Source organism: Lytechinus pictus, chromosome 12, assembly GCF_037042905.1.
Source record: "Lytechinus pictus isolate F3 Inbred chromosome 12, Lp3.0, whole genome shotgun sequence".
In the NCBI taxonomy this organism is placed as follows: domain Eukaryota; kingdom Metazoa; phylum Echinodermata; class Echinoidea; order Temnopleuroida; family Toxopneustidae; genus Lytechinus; species Lytechinus pictus.
Window position 1 is genome coordinate 17,097,358 of NC_087256.1, and position 24,944 is coordinate 17,122,301.

General features: G+C 44.1%; 1 protein-coding gene across 1 annotated transcript; it reads right to left on the reverse strand.

Annotated features, from left to right (window-relative positions):
- Positions 1-17,341: 17,341 nt before the first annotated feature.
- On the reverse strand, positions 17,342-21,591 carry LOC129272984 (sepiapterin reductase-like). Its single transcript, XM_054910055.2, has 2 exons — positions 20,924-21,591; positions 17,342-19,619 (listed from the first exon to the last, which is right to left on the reverse strand). Exons 1-2 carry the CDS (start codon positions 21,421-21,423, stop codon positions 19,301-19,303), a joined length of 819 nt encoding a protein of 272 aa, XP_054766030.2. The 5' UTR covers positions 21,424-21,591; the 3' UTR covers positions 17,342-19,300.
- Between the last annotated feature and the right edge of the window lie 3,353 nt (positions 21,592-24,944).

The following is a 24,944-nucleotide window of genomic DNA, read 5'->3' on the forward strand; positions in this document are numbered from 1 at the left end:
ACTTGGAATAATTTACCACATTTTCTTCAAAATCTACCTTCAATTAACTCCTTCAGGAGTATGTATAAAAGACTCTTCCAATGTTTATACATGTCTTCCTAATCTTTAACCATATTATGTAGCATCATTGTAACGATTCTACTGTGCATTTCCCTTCCTTTCTGGAGGTAGCAGGGCCCTATGATTCGGATCATGCTTTGTTATCGCATCGAACTAGAGGGCGCCAAATTAATGTTCGAACCAGCGGAAGCCGAATTGATGTTCTAACTAGTGGACGCCAAATTGATATTCGAATAAAGGGATGCCTAATTGATGATTGAAGTAGGGGGGCCGAATTGATGTTTGAACTTTTGGCGCCAAATTGATGTTCAAACTAGGGGGCGCCGAATTGATGTTCGAACTAGGGGGCACCAACTCGATGACCGAACAAGCGGGGCGAATTGATGCTTAAAGTAGGGGTGCCATATTGATGTTCGAACTAGGGGGCGCCAAATTGATGTTTCAAATAGGAGGCGTCGAATTGATGTTCGAACTACCGTGCGCCGAACTGATGTTCGAACTAGGGGTCGCCAAATTGATGTTCGAACTAGGGGGCGCCAAATTGATGTTCGAACTACCGGGCGCCGAATTGATCTTCGAACTAGGGGGCGCCACATTTATCTTTCAATTAAGGAGCGCCGAATAGATGTTCGAACTAGGGAGGCGCCGAATTGATGTTCGAACTAGGGGCGCTAAATTGGTGTTCTAACTAGGGGGGCGAAGAATTCATGTTCGAACTAGGGGACGCAAAACTGAATCAATACTGAAGCTCGAAGTAGGGAGCCAATTTGATGTTCTTACTAGGGGTGCCAAATTGATGATCAAACTACATGGTCCCAAATTGAAGCTCTAAATAAGGGGATGTCGAATTGATGATCAAATTACAGGGTGGCAAATTGATGTTTTAACTATAATGGTGCACCAAATCGATGTTAGAACTAAGGACTGGGGCCCCAAATTGATGTTCGAACTAGGGGGGCGCCAAATTGACGTTCGAACTAAGGGCGCTGAATTAATGTTCGATCTAGAGGACGCAAAATTAATGTTTGAACCAGCGGGAGCCGAATTGATGTTCGAACTAGGGGCACCGAATTGACGTTCGAACTAGTGGACGCCAAATTGATGTTCGAACTAGGGGCGCTAAATTGGTGTTCTATCTAGGGGGGCGATTAATTCATGTTTGAACTAGGGGATGCAAAACTGACGCTCGAAGTAGGAGAGCCGAATTGATGTTCTAAGTACGGGTGCCAAATTGAAGTTCTAACTAAGGGGAGGATGCCGAATTGATGCTCTAACTACAGGGTGCCAAATTGATGTTTTAACTATGGTGCACCAAGTCGATGTTAGAACTAAGGAGTGGGGCCCCAAATTGATGTTCGAACTGGGGGACAGGGCGCCAAATTGATGTTCGAACTAAGGGCGCTGTATTAATGGTCGAACTAGAGGGCGCCAAATTAATATTCGAACCAGCGGGAGCCGAATTGATGTTCGAACTAGGGGCACCGAATTGACGTTCGAACTAGTGGACGCCAAATTGATGTTCGAATAAAGGGATGCCTAATTGATGATTGAAGTAGGGGCACCAATTTGATGATCGAACTAGGGGGGGGGGGGCACGCGAATTGATGCTTAAATTAGGGGCGCCATATTGATGTTCTAACTAGATGGGCACCAAACTGATGTTAGAACTAGATGGGCGCCAAACTGATGTTAGAACTAGAGGGTGCCAAATTGATGTTCGAACTATGGAGCACCAAATCGATGTTTAAAACCAACGTGTGGAGCGCCAAATTAATGATCAAATTAGGGGGTGCCAAAGTGATGTTCGAACTAGGGGGCGCCGAATTGGTGTTCGAAATAGGGGGCACCAAATTGATTTTGGAATTAGGGGGCGCCAATTTGATGTTTGAACTAAATGGGCGCCAAATTGATGTTAGAACTACAGGGTGCCAAATTGATCTTCGAATTAGGGATCACCGAATTGATGTTCAAACAAGGGGGTGCCAAATTGAATTTGGAACTAGGGGGGGGGGGGCTCCAAAGTGATGTTGGAACTAGGGGCCTATAGTAATGTTAGAACTAGGGGGCGCAAAATAGATGTTCGAACCAATTGGAGCGGAATCGATGTTCGACTTAGGGGCGCCGAACTGAGGTTCAAACTAGGAGGCGCCAAATAGATGTTCGAACTAGAGGGCTGCCGAATTGATGTTCGAACTAGGGGCGCCAAAATGATCTTCGAATTATGGAACACCGAACTGATGTTCGAACTAGGGGGGTGCTGACTTCATGTTCGAACTAGGGGGCGCCAAATTGATCTTTGAATTAGGGGCGCCGAAATGATGTTTGAAATAGGGGCGCCGAATTGATGTTTGAAGTAGGGGCGCCAAACTAATGTTAGAACTAGAGGGTGCCAAATTGATGTTCGAACTATGGGGCACCAAATCGATGTTTAAAACCAAGGTGTGGAGCGCGAAATTAATGATCAAATTAGGAGGGTTGCTAATGTGATGTTCGAACAAGGGGGCGCCGAATTGGTGTTCGAAAGAGGGGGCGCCAAATTCATGTTCGAACCAGAGGGAGCCGAATTGATATTCGAACTAGGGGTCAACAAATTGATCTTGGAATTAGGGGGCGCAAAATTGATGATTGAAGGAGGGTTGCCAAACTGATGTTTGAACTAGATGAGCACCAAATTGATGTTCGAGCTACAGGGTGCCAAATTGATGTTCGAAGTATGGGGCACCAAGTCGATGTTCGAACCAGTTGGAGCGCAATAGATGTTCGACTTAGGGGCGCCGAACTGAGGTTCAAACAAGGGGGTGCCAAAATAATTTTGGAACTAGGGGGGGTGCTCGAAAGTGATGTTGCAACTAGGGGCCCTATAGTAATGTTAGAACTAGGGGGCGCAAATAGATGTTCGAACCAGTTGGAGCGGAATGGATGTTCGAACTAGGGGTGCCGAACTGAGGATCAAACTGGGAGGCGCCAAATAGATGTTCGAAACAGAGTGCTGCCGAATTGATGTTCGAACTAGGGGCGCCAAAATGATCTTCGAATTATGGAACGCCGAACTGATGTTCGAACTAGAGGGGTGCTGACTTCATGTTCGAACTAGGGGGCGCCAAATTGATCTTTGAATTAGGGGCGCCGAAATGATGTTTGAAGTAGGGGCGCCAAACTGATGTTAGAACTAGAGGGTGCCAAATTGATGTTCGAACTATGGGGCACCAAATCGATGTTTAAAACCAAGCTGTAAAGCGCGAAATCAATGATCAAATTAGGGGGGGTGCCAAATTGATGTTCGAACTATGGGGCACCAAATCGATGTTTAAAACCAAAGTGTGGAGCGCGAAATCAATGATCAAATTAGGGGGGGTGCTAAAGTGATGTTCGAACAAGGGGGCGCCGAATTGGTGTTCGAAAGAGGGGGCGCCAAATTCATGTTCGAACCAGAGGGAGCCGAATTGATGTTCGAACTAGGGGGCGCCAAATTGATCTTGGAATTATGGGGCGCAAAATTGATGATTGAAGGAGGGTTGCCAAACTGATGTTTGAACTAGATGAGCACCAAATTGATGTTCGAGCTACAGGGTGCCAAATTGATGTTCGAAGTATGGGGCACCAAGTCGATGTTCGAACCAGTTGGAGCGGAATAGATGTTCGACTTAGGGGCGCCGAACTGAGGTTCAAACAAGGGAGTGCCAAAATGATTTTGGAACTAGGGGGGGGGGGGCTCCAAAGTGATGCTGCAACTAGGGGCCCTATAGTAATGTTAGAACTAGGGGGCGCAAATAGATGTTCGAACCAGTTGGAGCGGAATCGATGTTCGACTTAGGGGCGCCGAACTGAGGTTCAAACAAGGGAGTGCCAAAATGATTTTGGAACTAGGGGGGGGGCTCCAAAGTGATGCTGCAACTAGGGGCCCTATAGTAATGTTAGAACTAGGGGGCGCAAATAGATGTTCGAACCAGTTGGAGCGGAATCGATGTTCGACTTAGGGGCGCCGAACTGAGGTTCAAACTAGGAGGCGCCAAATTAATGGTCGAACTAGAGGGCGCCAAATTAGTATTCGAACCAGCGGGAGCCGAATTGATGTTCGAACGAGGGGCACCGAATTGACGTTCGAACTAGTGGACGCCGAATTGATGTTCGAACTAAGGGCGCTGTATTAATGGTCGAACTAGAGGGCGCCAAATTAATATTCGAACCAGCGGGAGCCGAATTGATGTTCGAACTAGGGGCACCGAATTGACGTTCGAACTAGTGGACGCCAAATTGATGTTCGAATAAAGGGATGCCTAATTGATGATTGAAGTAGAGGGTGCCAAATTGATGTTCGAACTACGGAGCACCAAATCGATGTTTAAAACCAACGTGTGGAGCGCCAAATTAATGATCAAATTAGGGGGTGCCAAAGTGATGTTCGAACTAGGGGGCACATAATTGGTGTTCGAACTAGGGGGCACCAAATTGATTTTGGAATTAGGGGGCGCCAATTTGATGTTTGAACTAAATGGGCGCCAAATTGATGTTTGAACTAAATGGGCGCCAAATTGATGTTAGAACTACAGGGTGCCAAATTGATCTTCGAATTAGGGATCACCGAATTGATGTTCGAACAAGGGGGTGCCAAATTGATTTTGGAACTAGGGGGGGGGCTCCAAAGTGATGTTGGAACTAGGGGCCTATAGTAATGTTAGAACTAGGGGGCGCAAAATAGATGTTCGAACCAATTGGAGCGGAATCGATGTTCGACTTAGGGGCGCCGAACTGAGGTTCAAACTAGGAGGCGCCAAATAGATGTTCGAACTAGAGGGCTGCCGAATTGATGTTCGAACTAGGGGCGCCAAAATGATCTTCGAATTATGGAACGCCGAACTGATGTTCGAACTAGGGGGGTGCTGACTTCATGTTCGAACTAGGGGGCGCCAAATTGATCTTTGAATTAGGGGCGCCGAAATGATGTTTGAAATAGGGGCGCCGAATTGATGTTTGAAGTAGGGGCGCCAAACTAATGTTAGAACTAGAGGGTGCCAAATTGATGTTCGAACTATGGGGCACCAAATCGATGTTTAAAACCAAGGTGTGGAGCGCGAAATTAATGATCAAATTAGGAGGGTTGCTAAAGTGATGTTCGAACAAGGGGGCGCCGAATTGGTGTTCGATAGAGGGGGCGCCAAATTCATGTTCGAACCAGAGGGAGCCGAATTGATATTCGAACTAGGGGTCAACAAATTGATCTTGGAATTAGGGGGCGCAAAATTGATGATTGAAGGAGGGTTGCCAAACTGATGTTTGAACTAGATGAGCACCAAATTGATGTTCGAGCTACAGGGTGCCAAATTGATGTTCGAAGTATGGGGCACCAAGTCGATGTTCGAACCAGTTGGAGCGCAATAGATGTTCGACTTAGGGGCGCCGAACTGAGGTTCAAACAAGGGGGTGCCAAAATAATTTTGGAACTAGGAGGGGTGCTCGAAAGTGATGTTGCAACTAGGGGCCCTATAGTAATGTTAGAACTAGGGGGCGCAAATAGATGTTCGAACCAGTTGGAGCGGAATGGATGTTCGAACTAGGGGTGCCGAACTGAGGATCAAACTGGGAGGCGCCAAATAGATGTTCGAAACAGAGTGCTGCCGAATTGATGTTCGAACTAGGGGCGCCAAAATGATCTTCGAATTATGGAACGCCGAACTCATGTTCGAACTAGGGGGGTGCTGACTTCATGTTCGAACTAGGGGGCGCCAAATTGATCTTTGAATTAGGGGCGCCGAAATGATGTTTGAAGTAGGGGCGCCAAACTGATGTTAGAACTAGAGGGTGCCAAATTGATGTTCGAACTATGGGGCACCAAATCGATGTTTAAAACCAAGCTGTAAAGCGCGAAATCAATGATCAAATTAGGGGGGGGGTGCCAAATTGATGTTCGAACTATGGGGCACCAAATCGATGTTTAAAACCAAAGTGTGGAGCGCGAAATCAATGATCAAATTAGGGGGGTGCTAAAGTGATGTTCGAACAAGGGGGCGCCGAATTGGTGTTCGAAAGAGGGGGCGCCAAATTCATGTTCGAACCAGAGGGAGCCGAATTGATGTTCGAACTAGGGGGCGCCAAATTGATCTTGGAATTAGGGGGCGCAAAATTGATGATTGAAGGAGGGTTGCCAAACTGATGTTTGAACTAGATGAGCACCAAATTGATGTTCGAGCTACAGGGTGCCAAATTGATGTTCGAAGTATGGGGCACCAAGTCGATGTTCGAACCAGTTGGAGCGGAATAGATGTTCGACTTAGGGGCGCCGAACTGAGGTTCAAACAAGGGAGTGCCAAAATGATTTTGAAACTAGGGGGGGGGGGGCTCCAAAGTGATGCTGCAACTAGGGGCCCTATAGTAATGTTAGAACTAGGGGGCGCAAATAGATGTTCGAACCAGTTGGAGCGGAATGGATTTTCGACTTAGGGGCGCCGAACTGAGGTTCAAACTAGGAGGCGCCAAATAAATGTTTGAACTAGAGGGCTGCCGAATTTATGTTCGAACTAGGGCCACCATAATGATTATCGAATTATTAAGTGCCGAACTGATATTCGAACTAGGGGGGCGCTGACTTTATGTTCGAACTTGGGGGCGCCAAATTGATGTTTGAAGTAAGGGCGCCGAATTGGTGTTCGAACTATGGGGCACCAAAATGATCTTCAAACTAGGAGGCGCCGAATTGATTTTCGAACTATGCGGCACCAAATTGATGTCCGAACTAGATGGGCGCCAAATTGATGTTAGAACTGGGTGCGAAATTGAAGTTCAAACTATCGGGCACCAAAATGATCTTTAAACCAAAGGGCGCCGAATTGATGTTCGAACTGGGGGGTGCCGAATCGATGTTCGTAACTAGGGGTCGCTAAATCGACGTTTGAAATAGGGGTCGCCGAATTGATGTTCAAACTAGGGGGCGCCAAAATTATCTTCAAAGTAGGGGGCTCCGAATTGATGTTCTAACTAGGGGGTGCCGAATTGATGATCTAACTACAGGGTGCCAAATTGATCTTCGAATTAGGGATCACCAAATTGACGTTCAAACAAGGGGGTGCCAAATTGATTTTGGAACTAGAGGGTGGGGAGCTCCAAAATGATTTTGGAACTAGGGGCCCTATAGTAATGTTAGAACTAGGGGGCGCAAATAGATGTTCGAACCGGTTGGAGCGGAATCGATGTTCGACTTAGGGGCGCCGAACTGAGGTTCAAACTAGGAGGCGCCAAATAGATGTTAGAACTAGAGGGCTGCCGAATTGATGTTCGAAATAGGGGGCGCCAAATTCATGTTCGAACCAGAGGGAGCCGAATTGATGTTCAAACTAGGGGGCACCAAATTGATCTTGGAACTAGATGAGCACCAAATTGATGTTCGAGCTACAGGGTGCCAAATTGATGTTCGAAGTATGGGGCACCAAGTCGATGTTCGAACCAGTTGGAGCGGAACAGATGTTCGACTTAGGGGCGCCGAACTGAGGTTTAAACAACGGGGTGCCAAAATGATTTTGGAACTAGGGGGGGGGGGCTCCAAAGTGATGTTGCAACTAGGGGGCCTATAGTAATGTTAGAACTAGGGGGCCCAAATAGATGTTCGAACCAGTTGGAGCGGAATCGATGTTCGACTTAGGGGCGCCGAACTGAGGTTCAAACTAGGAGGCGCCAAATAGATGTTCGAACTAGAGGGCTGCCGAATTGATGTTCGAACTAGGGGCGCCAAAATGATCTTCGAATTATGGAACGCCGAACTGATGTTCGAACTAGGGGGATGCTGACTTCATATTCGAACTAGGGGGCGCCAAATTGATCTTTGAATTAGGGGCGCCGAAATGATGTTTGAAGTAGGGGCGCCGAATTGATGTTTGAAGTAGGGGCGCCAAACTGATGTTAGAACTAGAGGGTGCCAAATTGATGTTCGAACTATGGGGCACGAAATCGATGTTTAAACCCAAGGTGTGGAGCGCGAAATTAATGATCAAATTAGGGGGGTGCTAAAGTGATGTTCGAACGAGGGGGCGCTGATTTGGTGTTCGAACTAGGGGGCGCCAAATTGATCTTGGAATTAGAGGGCTGCCGAATTGATGTTCGAAATTGGGGGCGCCAAATTCATGTTCGAACCAGAGGGAGCCGAATTGATGTTCGAACTAGGGGGCACCAAATTGATCTTGGAATGAGGGGGCGCCAAATTGATGTTCGAAGTAGGAGGCGCCGAATTGATGTTCGAACTATGCGGCACCAAATTGATGTCCGAACTAGATGGGTGCCAAATTGATGTTAGAACTACAGGGTGCCAAATTGAAGTTCGAACTATCGGGCACCAAAATGATCTTTAAACTAAAGGGCGCCGAATCGATGTTCGAACTGGGGGTGCCGAATCGATGTTCGTAACTAGGGGTCGCTAAATCGACGTTTGAAATAGGGGTCGCCGAATTGATGTTCAAACTAGAGGGCGCCAAAATTATCTTCAAAGTAGGGGGCTCCGAATTGATGTTCTAACTAGGGGGTGCCGAATTGATGATCGAACTACAGGGTGCCAAATTGATCTTCGAATTAGGGATCACCAAATTGACGTTCAAACAAGGGGGTGCCAAATTGATTTTGGAACTAGAGGGTGGGGAGCTCCAAAATGATTTTGGAACTAGGGGCCCTATAGTAATGTTAGAACTAGGGGGCGCCAAATAGATGTTCGAACCAGTTGGAGCGGAATCGATGTTCGAACTAGGGGCGCCGAACTGAGGATCAAACTAGGAGGCGCCAAATAAATGTTCGAACTAGGGATCACCAAATTGACGTTCAAACAAGGGGGTGCCAAATTGATTTTGGAACTAGAGGGTGGGGAGCTCCAAAATGATTTTGGAACTAGGGGCCCTATAGTAATGTTAGAACTAGGGGGCGCCAAATAGATGTTCGAACCAGTTGGAGCGGAATCGATGTTCGAACTAGGGGCGCCGAACTGAGGTTCAAACTAGGAGGCGCCAAATAGATGTTCGAACTACAGGGTGCCAAATTGATCTTCGAATTAGGGGTCACCAAATTGATGTTTGAAGTAGGGGCGCCGAATTGGTGTTCGAACTATGGGGCACCAAAATGATCTTGAAACTAGAAGGCGCCGAATTGATTTTCGAACTATGCGGCACCAAATTGATGTCCGAACTAGATGGGCGCCAAATTGATGTTAGAACTACAGGGTGCCAAATTGAAGTTCGAACTATCGGGCACCAAAATGATCTTTAAACTAAAGGGCGCCGAATTGATGTTCGAACTGGGGGGTGCCGAATCGATGTTCATAACTAGGGGTCGCTAAATCGACGTTTGAAATAGGGGTCGCCGAATTGATCTTTGAATTAGGGGCGCCGAAATGATGTTTGAAGTAGGGGCGCCGAATTGATGTTCGGACTAGGGGCGCCAAAATGATCTTCGAATTATGGAGCGCCGAACTCATGTTCGAACTAGGGGGGTGCTGACTTCATGTTCGAACTAGGGGGCGCCAAATTCATCTTTGAATTAGGGGCGCCGAAATGATGTTTGAAGTAGGGGCGCCGAATTGATGTTTGAACTAGATGGGCGCCAAACTGATGTTTAAAACCAAGGTGTGGAGCACGAAATTGATGATCAGATTAGGGGGGTGCTAAAGTGATGTTCGAACAAGGGGGCGCCGAATCGGTGTTCGAAATAGGGGGTACCAAATTCATGTTCGAACCAGAGGGAGCCGAACTGAGGTTCAAACCAGGAGGCGCCAAATAGATGTTCGAACTAGAGGGCTGCCGAACTGATGTTCGAACTAGGGGGGTGATGACTTCATGTTCGAACTATGGGGCGCCAAATTGATCTTTGAATTAGGGGCGCCGAAATGATGTTTGAAGTAGGGGCGCCGAATTGATGTTTGAACTAGATGGGCGCCAAACTGATGTTAGAACTACAGGGTGCCAAATTGACGTTCGAACTATAGGGCACCAAATCGATGTTTAAAACTAAGGTGTGGAGCGCGAAATTGATGATCAGATTAGGGGGGGGTGCTAAAGTGATGTTCGAACAAGGGGGCGCCGAATTGGTGTTCGAAATAGGGGGCGCCAAATTCATGTTCGAACTAGGGGGCACCAAATTGATCTTGGAATTAGGGGGCGCCAAACTGATGTTTGAACTAGATGAGCACCAAATTGATGTTCGAGCTACAGGGTGCCAAATTGATGTTCGAACTATAGGGCACCAAATCGATGTTTAAAACTAAGGTGTGGAGCGCGAAATTGATGATCAGATTAGTGGGGTGCTAAAGTGATGTTCGAACAAGGGGGCGCCGAATTGGTGTTCGAAATAAGGGGCGCAAAATTCATGTTCGAACCAGAGGGAGCCGAATTGATGTTCGAACTAGGGGTCACCAAATTGATCTTGGAATTAGGGGGCGCCAAATTGATGTTTGAAGGAGGGGCGCCAAACTGATGTTTGAACTAGATGAGCACCAAATTGATGTTCGAGCTACAGGGTGCCAAATTGATGTTCGAACTATAGGGCACCAAATCGATGTTTAAAACTAAGGTGTGGAGCGCGAAATTGATGATCAGACTGGGGGGGTGCTAAAGTGATGTTCGAACAAGGGGGCGCCGAATTGGTGTTCGAAATAAGGGGCGCAAAATTCATGTTCGAACCAGAGGGAGCCGAATTGATGTTCGAACTAGGGGTCACCAAATTGATCTTGGAATTAGGGGGCGCCAAATTGATGTTTGAAGGAGGGGCGCCAAACTGATGTTTGAACTAGATGAGCACCAAATTGATGTTCGAGCTACAGGGTGCCAAACTGATGTTCGAAGTTTGGGGCACCAAGTCGATGTTCGAACCAGTTGGAGCGGAATCGATGTTCGACTTAGGGGCGCCGAACTGAGGTTCAAACTAGGAGGTGCCAAATAGATGTTCGAACTAGAGGGCTGCCGAATTGATGTTCGAATTAGGGGCGCCAAAATGATCTTCGAATTATGGAGCGCCGAATCGATTTTCGAACTAGGGGGGTGCCGACTTCATGTTCGAACTGGTTCACGAATTATTTAAAGGGAAGAGGGCAGGTTACAAGAGTCAGTGGCCATATATCTCAAACTCGCCTTATCCTGGGTGGTATTCCCCAGGGGTCAATATTGGGACCCCTACTTTTTATCATATTTGTTAATGATCTACTGTCCATTTTGAAACATTGTAAAGTTAGCTTGTATGCAGATGATACGATGATTTATTGCTCAGGCAAAAGCCCCACTGAAATATGTTTTAAGATTAATGAAGATCTAGAAAACATAAGAAAATGGCTGATTAAAAATAAACTACATTTAAACATCGATAAAACCGAGTACATTGTGCTAGGTACCAAACAAAGGCTCTGTAAAATTAAAAATGATATGTTTCAGATACATATTGATAATACTCCATTGCGTAAGGTAGATGAATGCAAATATTTAGGTGTTATCCTTGATTCTAATTTAACATGGCAAAACCATATTGATTATGTTCAGAAGAAAGTAAATGGTGGTTTATTCATGTTAAAGTCTATAAAGAACTTCGTCGACGAAAAGGATCTGATCATTGTTTATAATTCCCTGATAATGTCACATTTTAACTATTGCGATGCTGTATGGGGTACCTGCGGGTTGATTAATCAGAAAATTATTCAAAAGCTACAAAATAGGGCTGCCCGAATAATAAATCGATCTCCATGGTATTAATCTTCCAAAGAAAATTTAAATAAATTAAAATGGGTAACGCTTCAAGAAAACAGAAGAGACAACATTGCTATAATTATGTTTAAAATAATGACAGGACAGGCACCAACATATTTAATTGAAAGATTTTCATTTTATACGCATACATATAATACACGGTCAGGTCCACTAACTTTAAATATCTCCCAAGCAAAAACCGAATCTGGTAAGAAAACTTTTACGTTCAGGGGGGCTCAATGCTGGAACTCACTACCAATCCAAATGCAACAATCTAATACCACTACCAGTTTCAAAAGGGCATTAGCTAATTCAAGGAAGTGAATCACAAAGGGATAGGTTGGTGGGGGAGGGTATGTATGTATATATATATATATTTTTTCCCCCGTATACCTGTATGCGTTAAAACAAAGGGATGAGACCTAATGATGACGGGTGTATGAAAGGATGTGTGGTGTGTATCTGTTTGTGTGTAAGGGTGAGTGTGCAGTGTTGTTAGACATAGTTTTTTTTTTATCAGTAATTCAAATTAATCCATTTATAATTATGTATCTGAGTAATATTTCACCCTATAATAATGTTATATTTTCTGTATTATGCATTCATATTGAAGGTATTCTGTATATTACCAATTTGTCATTTAATTACAATTCGTAATTATTTGTATAAACTTACTGTCTTTGTATTATCACCTGGTAATAATAACGATTATTATGTTTTATGTATTATTCATGTATACTAAGATTGGGTGCCTTTTACTTTGTACATTTTATTCATGGCACGGCCCCAATGCAAATCAGACTATGTATCTGTTTGGGTTTTTTACCGTGTGAAAATAAAATTTATCTATCTATCTATCTATCTAACTAGGGGGCGCCGAAATGATTTTGGAATTAGGGGGCGCCAACTTGATGTTTGAAGTAGAGGCGCCAAATTGATGTTTGAAGTAGGGGCGCCGAATTGATGTTCGAACTGGGGGGGGTGCCGAATCGATGTTCGAAACTAGGGGTCGCCAAATCGACGTTTGAACTTCGGGTCGCTGAATTGATGTTCAAACTAGGGGGCACCAAATTGATGTTCTAACTAGGGGGGTGCCGAATTGACGATCGAACTACAGGGTGCCAAATTGATCTTCGAATTAGGGAGCACCGAATTGACGTTCAAACAAGGGGGTGCCAAATTGATTTTTAAACTAGAAGGGGGGGGGGCTCCAAAGTGATGTTGGAACTAGGGGCCCTATAGTAATGTTAGAACTAGGGGGCGCCGCATTGGTGTTCGAACCAGTTGGAGCGGAATCGATGTTCGACTTAGGGGCGCCGAACTGAGGTTCAAACTAGGGGGGGGGGTGCCGAATTGATGATCGAACTACAGGGTGCCAGATTGATCTTCGAATTAGGGATCGACGTTCAAACAAGGGGGTGCCAAATTGATTTCGGAACTAGAGGGGAGGGGGGCTCCAAAGTGATGTTGGAACTAGGGGCCCTATAGTAATGTTAGAACTAGGGGGCGCCGAATTGTTTTCGAAATAGGGGGTGCCAAATTGATGTTCAACTTATAGGGCACCAAATCGATGTTTAAAACCCAGGTGTGGAGCGCGAAATTGATGATCAGATTAGCGGTGTGCTAAAGTGATGTTCGAACAAGGGGGCGCCGACTTGGTGTTCGAAATAGGGGGCGCAATATTCATGTTCGAACCAGAGGGAGCCGAATTGGTGTTCGAACTAGGGGGCACCAAATTGATCTTGGAATTAGGGGGCGCGAAATTGATCTTGGAATTAGGGGGCGCCAAATTGATGTTTGAAGGAGGGGCGCCAAACTGATGTTTGAACTAGATGAGCACCAAATTGATGTTCGAGCTACAGGGTGCCGAATTGGTGTTCGAAATAAGGGGCGCAAAATTCATGTTCGAACCAGAGGGAGCCGAATTGATGTTCGAACTAGGGGTCACCAAATTGATCTTGGAATTAGGGGGCGCCAAATTGATGTTTGAAGGAGGGGCGCCAAACTGATGTTTGAACTAGATGAGCACCAAATTGATGTTCGAGCTACAGGGTGCCAAATTGATGTTCGAACTATAGGGCACCAAATCGATGTTTAAAACTAAGGTGTGGAGCGCGAAATTGATGATCAGATTAGGGGGGTGCTAAAGTGATGTTCGAACAAGGGGGCGCCGAATTGGTGTTCGAAATAAGGGGCGCAAAATTCATGTTCGAACCAGAGGGAGCCGAATTGATGTTCGAACTAGGGGTCACCAAATTGATCTTGGAATTAGGGGGCGCCAAATTGATGTTTGAAGGAGGGGCACCAAGTCGATGTTCGAACCAGTTGGAGCGGAATCGATGTTCGACTTAGGGGCGCCGAACTGAGGTTCAAACTAGGAGGTGCCAAATAGATGTTCGAACTAGAGGGCTGCCGAATTGATGTTCGAATTAGGGGCGCCAAAATGATCTTCGAATTATGGAGCGCCGAATTGATTTTCGAACTAGCGGGGTGCCGAATTGATGTTCGAACTAGGGGGCACCAAATTGATCTTGGAATTAGGGGGCGCGATATTGATCTTGGGATTAGGGGGCGCCAAATTGATGTTTGAAGGAGGGGCGCCAAACTGATGTTTGAACTAGATGAGCACCAAATTGATGTTCGAGCTACAGGGTGCCAAATTGATGTTCGAAGTTTGGGGCACCAAATAGATGTTCGAACCAGTTGGAACGGAATCGATGTTCGAACTAGCGGCGCCGAACTGAGGATCAAACTAGGAGGCGCCAAATAGATGTTCGAACCAGAGGGCTGCCGAATTGATGTTCGAACTAGGGGGGTGCTGACTTCATGTTCGAACTAGGGGGCGCCAAATTGATCTTTGAATTAGGGGGCGCCGAAATGATCTTCAAACTAAGGGGCGCCGAATTGATGTCCGAACTGGGGGGTGCCGAATCGATGTTCGAAACTAGGGGTCGCCAAAGCGATCTTTGAATTAGAAGCGCCGAAATGATGTTTGAACTAGATGGGCGCCAAACTGATGTTAGAACTACAGGGTGCCAAATTGATGTTCGAACTATAGGGCACCAAATCGATGTTCAAAACCAAGGTGTGGAGCGCGAAATTGATGATCAGATTAGGGGGGGTGCAAAAAGTGATGTTCGAACAAGGGGGCGCCGAATTGGTGTTCGAAATAAGGGGCGCAAATTTCATGTTTGAACCAGAGGGAGCCGAATTGATGTTCGAACTAGGGGTCACCAAATTGATCTTGGAATTAGGGGGCGCCAAATTGATGTTTGAAGGAGGGGCGCCAAACTGATGTTTGAACTAGATGAGCACCAAATTGATGTTCGAGCTACAGGGTGCCAAATTGATGTTCGAAGTTTGGGGCACCAAGTCGATGTTCGAACCAGTTGGAGCGGAATCGATGTTCGACTTAGGGGCGCCGAACTGAGGTTCAAACTAGGAGGTGCCAAATAGATGTTCGAACTAGAGGGCTGCCGAATTGATGTTCGAATTAGGGGCGCCAAAATGATCTTCGAATTATGGAGCGCCGAATTGATTTTCGAACTAGGGGGCGCCAAATTGATTTTGGAATTAGGGGGCGCCGAATTGATGTTTGAACTAGGGGCGCTGAATTTATGTTTGAACTAGGGGCGCCAAATTCATGGTTGAACCAGAGGGAGCCGAGTTGATGTTCGAAACTAGGGGTCGCCAAATCGATCTTTGAATTAGAAGCGCCGAAATGATGTTTGAACTAGATGGGCGCCAAACTGATGTTAGAACTACAGGGTGCCAAATTGATGTTCGAACTATAGGGCACCAAATCGATGTTTAAAACCGAGGTGTGGAGCGCGAAATTGATGATCAGATTAGGGGGGGGGGTGCAAAAAGTGATGTTCGAACAAGGGGGCGCCGAATTGGTGTTCGAAATAAGGGGCGCAAATTTCATGTTTGAACCAGAGGGAGCCGAATTGATGTTCGAACTAGGGGTCACCAAATTGATCTTGGAATTAGGGGGCGCCAAATTGATGTTTGAAGGAGGGGCGCCAAACTGATGTTTGAACTAGATGAGCACCAAATTGATGTTCGAGCTACAGGGTGCCAAATTGATGTTCGAAGTTTGGGGCACCAAGTCGATGTTCGAACCAGTTGGAGCGGAATCGATGTTCGACTTAGGGGCGCCGAACTGAGGTTCAAACTAGGAGGTGCCAAATAGATGTTCGAACTAGAGGGCTGCCGAATTGATGTTCGAATTAGGGGCGCCAAAATGATCTTCGAATTATGGAGCGCCGAATTGATTTTCGAACTAGGGGGCGCCAAATTGATTTTGGAATTAGGGGGCGCCGAATTGATGTTTGAACTAGGGGCGCTGAATTGATGTTTGAACTAGGGGCGCCAAATTCATGGTTGAACCAGAGGGAGCCGAGTTGATGTTCGATCTAGGGGTGCCAAATCGAGGTTCGAACTAGGGACGCCAAATAGATGTTTGAATTAGGGGAACGGAAAATTGGTGTTCCAACTACGAGGCGGCGAATCGATCTTCGAACGAGGGAGCGCCAAATTGGTGTTAGAACTGAGGGGCGCCAAATTAATCTTTGAATAAGGGGGCGCCGAATTGATGTTTGAACTAGGGGGCGCCGAATTGATGTTCAAACTAGGGGAACGAAAAATTGGTGTTCCAACTACGAGGCGGCGAAACGATCTTCGAACGAGGGAGCGCCAAATTGGTGTTAGAACTGAGGGGCGCCAAATTAATCTTTGAATAAGGGGGCGCCGAATTGATGTTTGAACTAGGGGGCGCCGAATTGATGTTCAAACTAGGGGGCGCAAAACTGACGCTCGAAGTAGGGGTAGCCGAACTGATGTTCGAACAAGGGGCCCCGAATCGATGTTGTAAGAAGAGGTGCCAAATTGGTGTTCTAACTAGGGGGGGGTGCCGATTTGATGATCAAACAGGGGGCGCCAAATCGATGTTGGAACTAGGGGGGCGGTAAAGTGATGTTCGAACTAGGGGCGCTGAATTTATGTTCGAACTATATAGGGGGGGCCAAATTCATGTTTGAACCAGCGGGAGCCGAAATGGTGTTCGAACTATGGGCGCCAAATTGAGGTTCGAACTAGGGGGCGCCGAATTGATCTGCGAACAAGGGGTGCCAAATTGATCTTCGAATTAGGGGGCGCCAAATTGATGTTAGAACTAGGGGGAGCCAAATTGATGTTAGAACTAGGGGGCGCCAAATTGATGTTTGAACTAGGGGGACGGAAAATTGGTGTTCAAACTAGGAGGCGCCAAATCGATCTTCGAACTAGGGAGCGCCAAATTGATGTTAGAACTAGGGGGGTGCGCCAATTTAATCTTTGGATAAGGGGGCACCGAATTGATGTTTGAATTTAGGGCGCAGAATCGATGTTTGAACTAGGGGGCACAAAATTTATGATCGAACTAGGGGCGCCAAATTGATGTTTAAACTAGGAGCGCTAATTTTTTTTTTCTAGGGGCGCCGAATAACTGTTCGAACTAGAGAGGAGGGGAGCTGAATTGATGTTCGAACTAGTAGTCGCCGAATCGATGTTTGATCTAGGGGGTTGCCGAATTGATCTGCAAACTAGGGGGCACAAAACTGATGCTCGAAGTAGGGAAGCCGAACTGATGTTCGAACGAGGGGCCCCGAATTGATGTTCTAACTAGATGTGCCAAACCGATGTTCTAACTAGGGAGGTGCCGAATTGATATTAAAAAAGTGATATTACATACATTCATGATTTTTTTTTTCTCTTCACGAACACATCATCAAATATAGTGATCTTAATTTTTTTTTTTTTTACATGTGACTATGAAATGAGATAATTCAACACGCATTTAAAGCACTTATGTTTGCCTGGCGGGGGTGGAGGGGGCGCAATTTTTCAAAAAGTACACAGGGGCGCCGAAATCATGTCAAATTTGAGCCCCCTCCCTACGAAATCCTGGATTCGGCCACCACACATGTATCTCATCATATTAATATTACCATGTTTGGAGCGTGGTGGTATTCCTCCGTGGTAGCTAGATCTGTATTCATATTCACCCCATTTTAACCAAAACTCGAGTGTAGTTCAGAGGGCTTCCAAAAAAGAACAAATGCCCTTTCAATGGGCTATCATTGCATAAATTATATTTTGTATGGCATACAAGAAGAAGTCTACAAAAGTAGTATCAAAACAAAACTGGTCTGTATGATGAGGGGTTGACTGTAGAACTAATAAGGAATGTCCATCTTTAAGAAACGTTTCATTAATTTTTTTTTTAATGAGTGAAACATTTTAATACAAAGCAAAGACTTACAGTCGAAGGAGGGAGAGAAATGGACGATTACACACAGATCTTTTTCAGATGAAATTGTCAGTGTTCTTGTTTGATTTGTTTAATCAACTTGTTTTATTACATTGACTGATTGTGTCTGAGCATGGAGGATGACACACTATAAATGACGCAATAATCTACAGAAGTCATGACAAAAGAGAGAAGTTACCCTCATTATTGGCGTTATCAGAGTAATCCATTAATTTGACGTCATAAGCGGTCTAAATAGATTTTGGAATCCATTAATTTGATATCTATTGGTAGCATAAGCAGTGATATATTCATACAACAACACATGCTTATTTGAAATTGTACCGCACAAAAACTGGATATGATGAAGTAAAACATATACAGGAACATATGATCCATTTTACATATTTTCCTACTTTGATCGGGAATCCACTGATTCGATATCCATTGGAAGAATATATGCATCAATTTTTTACATCATGTGTTGACCTCCGTCATATCAGAACTTGACATTATACTTCACAATATGCTGTAGTAATACATTTTATGCATTTTGGATACTTTTCCTAGTTTAATACCCTTGGTTTACTGTTGATGACTATCGGTAATACTGTATGGTAAATTTATACAACTGCATAAATCATGAATAGGGTGACAAACTATCCAAATTGGCATAGTACAGACGAATGGTACTGTATTTTTTTTTTTATCTTTTCCTTCCGTGAATAAATGAACTAAGAGAATCGTGAATAATTTTTTTTTTTTTTTGGGGGGGGTTCAACTTGCTGACCGTCTGTTCCCCGTTTCTCTCCTGTCCCCAGTCTCACCACCCTCATCCACTCTCTCTCTCTCTCTGGCGCTCAGATGTATGTGTCACGTGAATTGTGATTGAGTTATAAACCATCGATGGTTCTTCGTTACATTTATGTTCAGTTTATATGCAACCACGAACTCCCCTTTTTCATCTCCTTTCTTACTTATATATTACGTGTAAACAGATTTAAAAAAACAACTTAAAATAAAAAAAAAATCGCACAGAAAGATTTTTATATTTATTTTCTATTATCAAGTATTGCTTAAGTATATTTTTTTACTAGATCTTCCTAATTTTTTTAATATAGGCTCTGGCATGCTATTAGAAGTCCAGTTTAACCCGAGAGCTCTAAATCCAAGGAAATCTGGATGTACACACCCCGTTGGAGCGATTGGTGCGTGCAGCGGGTATGAGACGAAATGTGAAAGATGAAACCTACTTCTTGCGTAAGTTACCGACCGTCTCTGCCAAGTCGTCGTTGTAACTAACGTGAGCCCCGGACTCAAATGCATCCTTCTCCAAGATGCTGAGCAGCCTTGAAGCGGTTTGATCCGGCTGGAGCAACTTCTGTTCGCTTTCAGTAACTTCTAGCATCTTCCTGCATTCAGAGCTGGCACTGTTGGTCTGCATGTCTTTGAACATTGCCGTGTCCACCGGGCCTGGGTTATAGCTCAATACTCGAACATCGGGTTCCTCTAAAGCTATGGTCTTGAAGAGCATGAGTCTAGCTGCCTGTGTCATGCAGTAAACAGAGCTGTAAACAGAATAATAAATATTAATGATTTCAAGAATGTATATCTTAGTGCAAATTGACCAATATTCCCAAATGCAATGGAGCATTATTATAAGCATGATCATCTCATCCTTGGACAACCGCCCCGCTTCGACATTCAATGCCTCTTCATGACCATCTCCTGGAACCAACCTCCTGGGCAAACTTCCTAACGTTACAGCCACCCCCGACAACCATCCTCCCTAGGAGTTTACTTTAGACAACCACCCATACACTCTTAAAATGTTGGGCAACATACTGTCCACACCACAACTGGTTAAAAAAAATTCCAACTCTGGGTAATTTTCAACCAATACTGTGTAGTTTTCACCCAAAGCACACATTGGTTTAAAAATACCCAGAATCGGATAAAGTCTTAACCAAGTTGTGTAGATAGTATGTTGCCCAACATTTTTTAGAGTGTATACAACCAATCCTACTATTACTTTTCCCAATGTTAACCACCATAATCTTCACCACAACCACTTCTGATCAACTACCCATTCAACAAAATTCCTTGACAATTACCTAGAACTCCCAGAGTATATAAGTTACTGTTCCTAACCACACCGGATGACCATAAAAATAACCTGACCAAGCATTCCTTGGACAACAACCCCTTGGGTAACCAACTTAGTGAAAGAAAGATCTCCTAGACGACCATCCCTACCTACAGTGGCGTACCTAGGATTTTCCACAGGGGGGGGGCAAAATCGGCCGCCAAAAAATTTGACAAGCAAAAAAAAAAAAAAAAAAAAAAAAGGTCTTCAATACAAAATTAAAGGTTTTCGTACCAGAAAAAAAGGTCTTCAACCTCGTCAGGGGGGGGGGGGGGCCAAAAAAGGTATTTTAAGCTCGTCAGGGGGGGCAGGTATATGTCTTTTGTATGGGTTGTGGCTCGTCAGGGGGGGGGGGGCAGAGTGCCCCCCTGCCCCCCCCCCCCCCCCCCGTAGGTACGCTAGTGCCTACCTATAACCATATACAGGCATCAAACCCATGTAGACAAACATAACTATTCCTGGGTTATAGACAACCTTCATTACATCTTCTCTCAACAATCTCTTGGACAATTAAATATCCCCTAGAGCCACTAGAAAACCATATATTACAGACAACCACTCCTGCAAAGAACCACCCCTGGACAACCGTATATTATGATACTCTCATGTCAGCCATCCTGGATAACCATCACCAAGATTCGCCTTCATCTGGCCAACAATCCCTACATAGCCATAGGACAACACCCCTGCATTGGAGTATTTAAAAAAAAAACAGAATTAACTTACCAACTGGCGAATGGTACCAAAGCAGAGAGCGATGACAAGGTCACGATAGTCCTGGACAGTCCGTCCCTCCGTGGAAAGGTCTTCAGAAAGTGCGAGGTCAGAAGCATCACCGAAGTAACATTCAACATGCATACTTTTTGCAGCCTGCTCAGGTCAGAAGCGTCCAACTGGCGAGCATAACGTGACACATCTCCCAAGCTAGCAGCATTATTGATGAGGAGACATCGCTGAAATTCTTCTGGATTGACATCTTTTGTGACCTCAGACATAGTGTTTGACATACCATCCTCATCCGAGTGATCGGCGATGACAACCGTGCAGTGAACCCCGGGGGCAGCGGCCTGGATCATTTGCTTGGTCTCGTTCAAGGCCTCCACCGATCGTCCTGTCACGACAATCCGAGACTCCGCAGAAAATGACCTAGCAAAAGTGATAGCAATTGCACGACCGATGCCCCTGCTTGCCCCTGTAACTATACAAAATGTTTTTTGTGAAGCCATGTTCGCTCGATGTTTAGAATGAACGTACTACATAAATCAGGACCGATGGGATTCTTACAATACGATTGCAGGCTGGATTTGTCGTGAATATTAAACCTATTCTGGAACGACGAGCTCGCCCCGAAAACTTTTCCCCCATTCTTTCAGTATGTGAAGTCATCCATGCTTTCACTATTTAAATCCTAGAGTAATAGCTATTCAAAAGATATTCAATGTGATTCTCCTTCTCCATGCATGACGAGAGCAGACACAATGTTCTAAAAGTAATATATGCGTAACATGGTATTTCAATTTAACTTTCATTTGTATCTGTCACATAGGCGGCGGGGACGGGGGGGGGGGGACCTGTCCCCCTAAATTTGAGGTGGGGGGACGATCCCCCTTAATTTTTTTTATTAATAACCTTTTTTTTTGCTTGTCAATTTTGTTTTCTGCGTCCCCCCTAAATCCAGGTGGACCCCCCTAAAATTTAGGTTGATAACCTTTTTTTTTTTTTTTTTTTTTGCTTGTCAAATTTTGTACCTGTGTCCATCCCAAAATTGACCCCCCCCCTAATTTTTTTGGCTTCCGCCGCCAATGTCTGTCATACAATACATAAAACGACAAAACTGATTTTTACATACATCATGTGGAAAATATATGCCTACATTATAATAATATAATAATATTGTACAGGTAAAATGGAGCATTGGGTCCGTTTTGCATCATGTATTTCAGAAATAAATTGTGATAACACACACACCTTAGTTGCTTTGTGTTCTGATAATTGTTTTAATAACATCAATGGCTGACATTATAATTTTAATGTATAAAATCTCCGTTTGAGGTATTCTGGAGACACATGAACATTGCCAAAGTCCATGAAATGTGGAAATCAGGACCGGATCTAGCCGTGTTTGCTCCAATGCATTTAGAGGCCGCATAGGCGGATCCAGGTGGGGGCCCGAGGGGCCCGGCCCCCCCCCCCCCCCTATTGGCGGAGCAAAAAAAGAAAAAAAAAGGGAAAGAAAGAAAAAAGGAAGGAAAAAAAGAAAAAAAAAGAAGAGGAGGAAGACGAGTGAATAAAATAAGATGAGAGGAAGACTTGGAAAAAAAAATATTTCATGTCACTAAATAAAATTTTCGCTCGCGCTTCGCGCTCGCATTGCCTGTTAGGTGATTCACATATCTTGTTCAACATGGAGCTTAAATATCAAGCTTGGAAGTCAATATACAAAGCATATTTCTCCTCGGAAATCGAACTTTCATTGATTTGTGTGATTTACAAATTGATTTTTTTTAAATGTCAGTTTTATGGTCTGAATATTAACATTTTCCGCTCGACCTGCGAGCTCGCGAATTTTTATTTATCAGGTACCTATTATTTTCATGTATTCCATTTAGTTTTCAAAATATCTCTTTTCAGGTCTGATTGTCAAAAGGTATCAGCTAGCGCTGCCATGCTTGCATTTTGATTGGCGGGTTATGTATGTCTCAATATTGATTATATAACAAACCACTTAAAATCCTCTTTTCACGACAGTTTATCAAAAATATCGGCTCGCGATTTGCGCTCGCATTAATGGTTAAATATATATCAACTGATTACTGATGCATCCTATTCATAATAAAAAAAGTGCTTGAAATGTACAGTGTTGAGGCCATAATATCATCAGATTCCGCGCCCTCATTATGCATCGATAAATAAGATATCAATTTAATAATTAAATTGTCTCTTTTGTTTAATCTCTCGCTTAGCAAGATGAATAGGAAGATATATAGTCATCATATTCATATGAAAACATGTCCTAAGGATGTCACGGTCCTATGTCTCAAACTCAAAGTAATAATGAAAAATATCAGCTCTTTATCAAGTGCGATTTATATCCACCTTGCAATTTTCCTACAAAGTGTTTGAAAAATAAAGCTGAAGTTGACCCCCTTTTTCAGATCGGAATATCAAATATTTTAAGCTCGCGCTTCGCGCTCGCTTTTATTTTCATGATAAAAGATGTATTTAGAATGCCTAGATTCTAGGTCTAAATCTGAAGCACGCGCGCGCATGTTCATTCAGTTATCCAGTTTCAGATCACAAATTCAAAAGTTTTCTGCTCGCCCTTTGTGCTCGAATTATTAATGTAGGAAGATCCCCCTTTCCCATCCCTTTCATGATTTACAAAAAATGAATAGTGTCCCGTTCTAGGTCTAAAACTAGAGTTTTTTTGCTCGCGCTTCGCGCTCGCATAATTTGATTGTTGAAATATGTAACGTCTTCATGGCTAAGTACGAGCAGTCCTTGAAAGGCACTTTCGATCAGTTCAAAACGTATACAAGCATTTTCTGCTTGCGCTTTGCGCTCGCATTATTAATGTAGGAAGACCCCCTCTTACTCATCATTTTCATGATTTACAAAACTTGAATAGAGTGTCCCGTTCTAGGTCTAAAACTATAATTTTTCCGATCGCACTTCGCGCTCCCATCAATTGTTTAGTTATATAGCTATTTTATTCATGATTACAAAAATTGATTAAAATTTTCCATTCTTTATGTAGAAATGTCTAAATTTTTCAGCTCGCGCTTCGCGCTCGCATTATTTAATTGTTGAAATATAATATGCAACGTCTTCATGGCTAGCTGCAAGCAGTCTTTATTAACAGGTAGGCCTACTTTTCCGATCAGTTGAAAACGTGTATCAAAAATTTCTGCTCGCACTTCGCGTTCGTAGTAATTATTGCAGGCACATCTTTTTTTTCAGAATGTTCAAATTTTAGGAAAAAATACATACAATTTCAAAAAAAAATTGCTCGCACTTCGCGCTCGCATTATAAAATAAGGATTATATTATTATATATTTATGTGGATTTAAAAAATAAATCTAAGAAGTGACTTATAGGACTACCCCCTTCAAAGAAACAAACAAAAAATCATCTTCGAGCGGCCGATCGGGGAAAATATGGCCGTAAAAAAAATCCGCCGCCCCCCCTATTGGCGAAGGCTGGATCCGCTCCTGGGCCGTATATATTTCGAGGGTAGTATTTTTTAGCACAACTAGTCCCACAACAGTCCGCCCTTCAAAAATAAGGTTTAAACCGACTGGATCCGACCCCTGGAAAATGTGCAAACATTATTTTTAACGACATATTCAGCACCATACATCCTGTCAGTTAAAATTGAACCTTTTCATCTTTACAAAATCGTAGCTTATTGTGTTACCGTATGGTATCGTTTATTAAGACCACAGTTGCTCAGTTTGAGAAGTATTAGCACATAAACTTTAGGGGATACTCCATGCTGAAGATATTAATATCTCAATAAATAGAGTAAAATGCACAGAGCAAAATGCTGAAAACAACGAAGTTATTGAATTTTGAAGATCTGCATTATTCCGGTGAAAGAGTTCTGGGCATGTCTTCATGAATATTCATTAGGTGGGCTGATGATGTCATATCCCCACTTGTTCTTTTTGCATTTTTTAAAATGAAATTAGGTTTATTCAAAATTGTTCTACCAAGGACTAAAACAATTGGATTGACAACGGATTA

Coding starts and splice junctions, on each gene's coding strand:
- LOC129272984 (XM_054910055.2), bottom strand. CDS start 21,423: ATGGCTTCACAAAAAACATTTTGTATAGTTACAGGGGCAAGCAGGGGC. Junction 19,620..20,923: donor TTGGTACCATTCGCCAGTTG/GTAAGTTAATTC, acceptor TTCTGTTTACAG/CTCTGTTTACTGCATGACAC.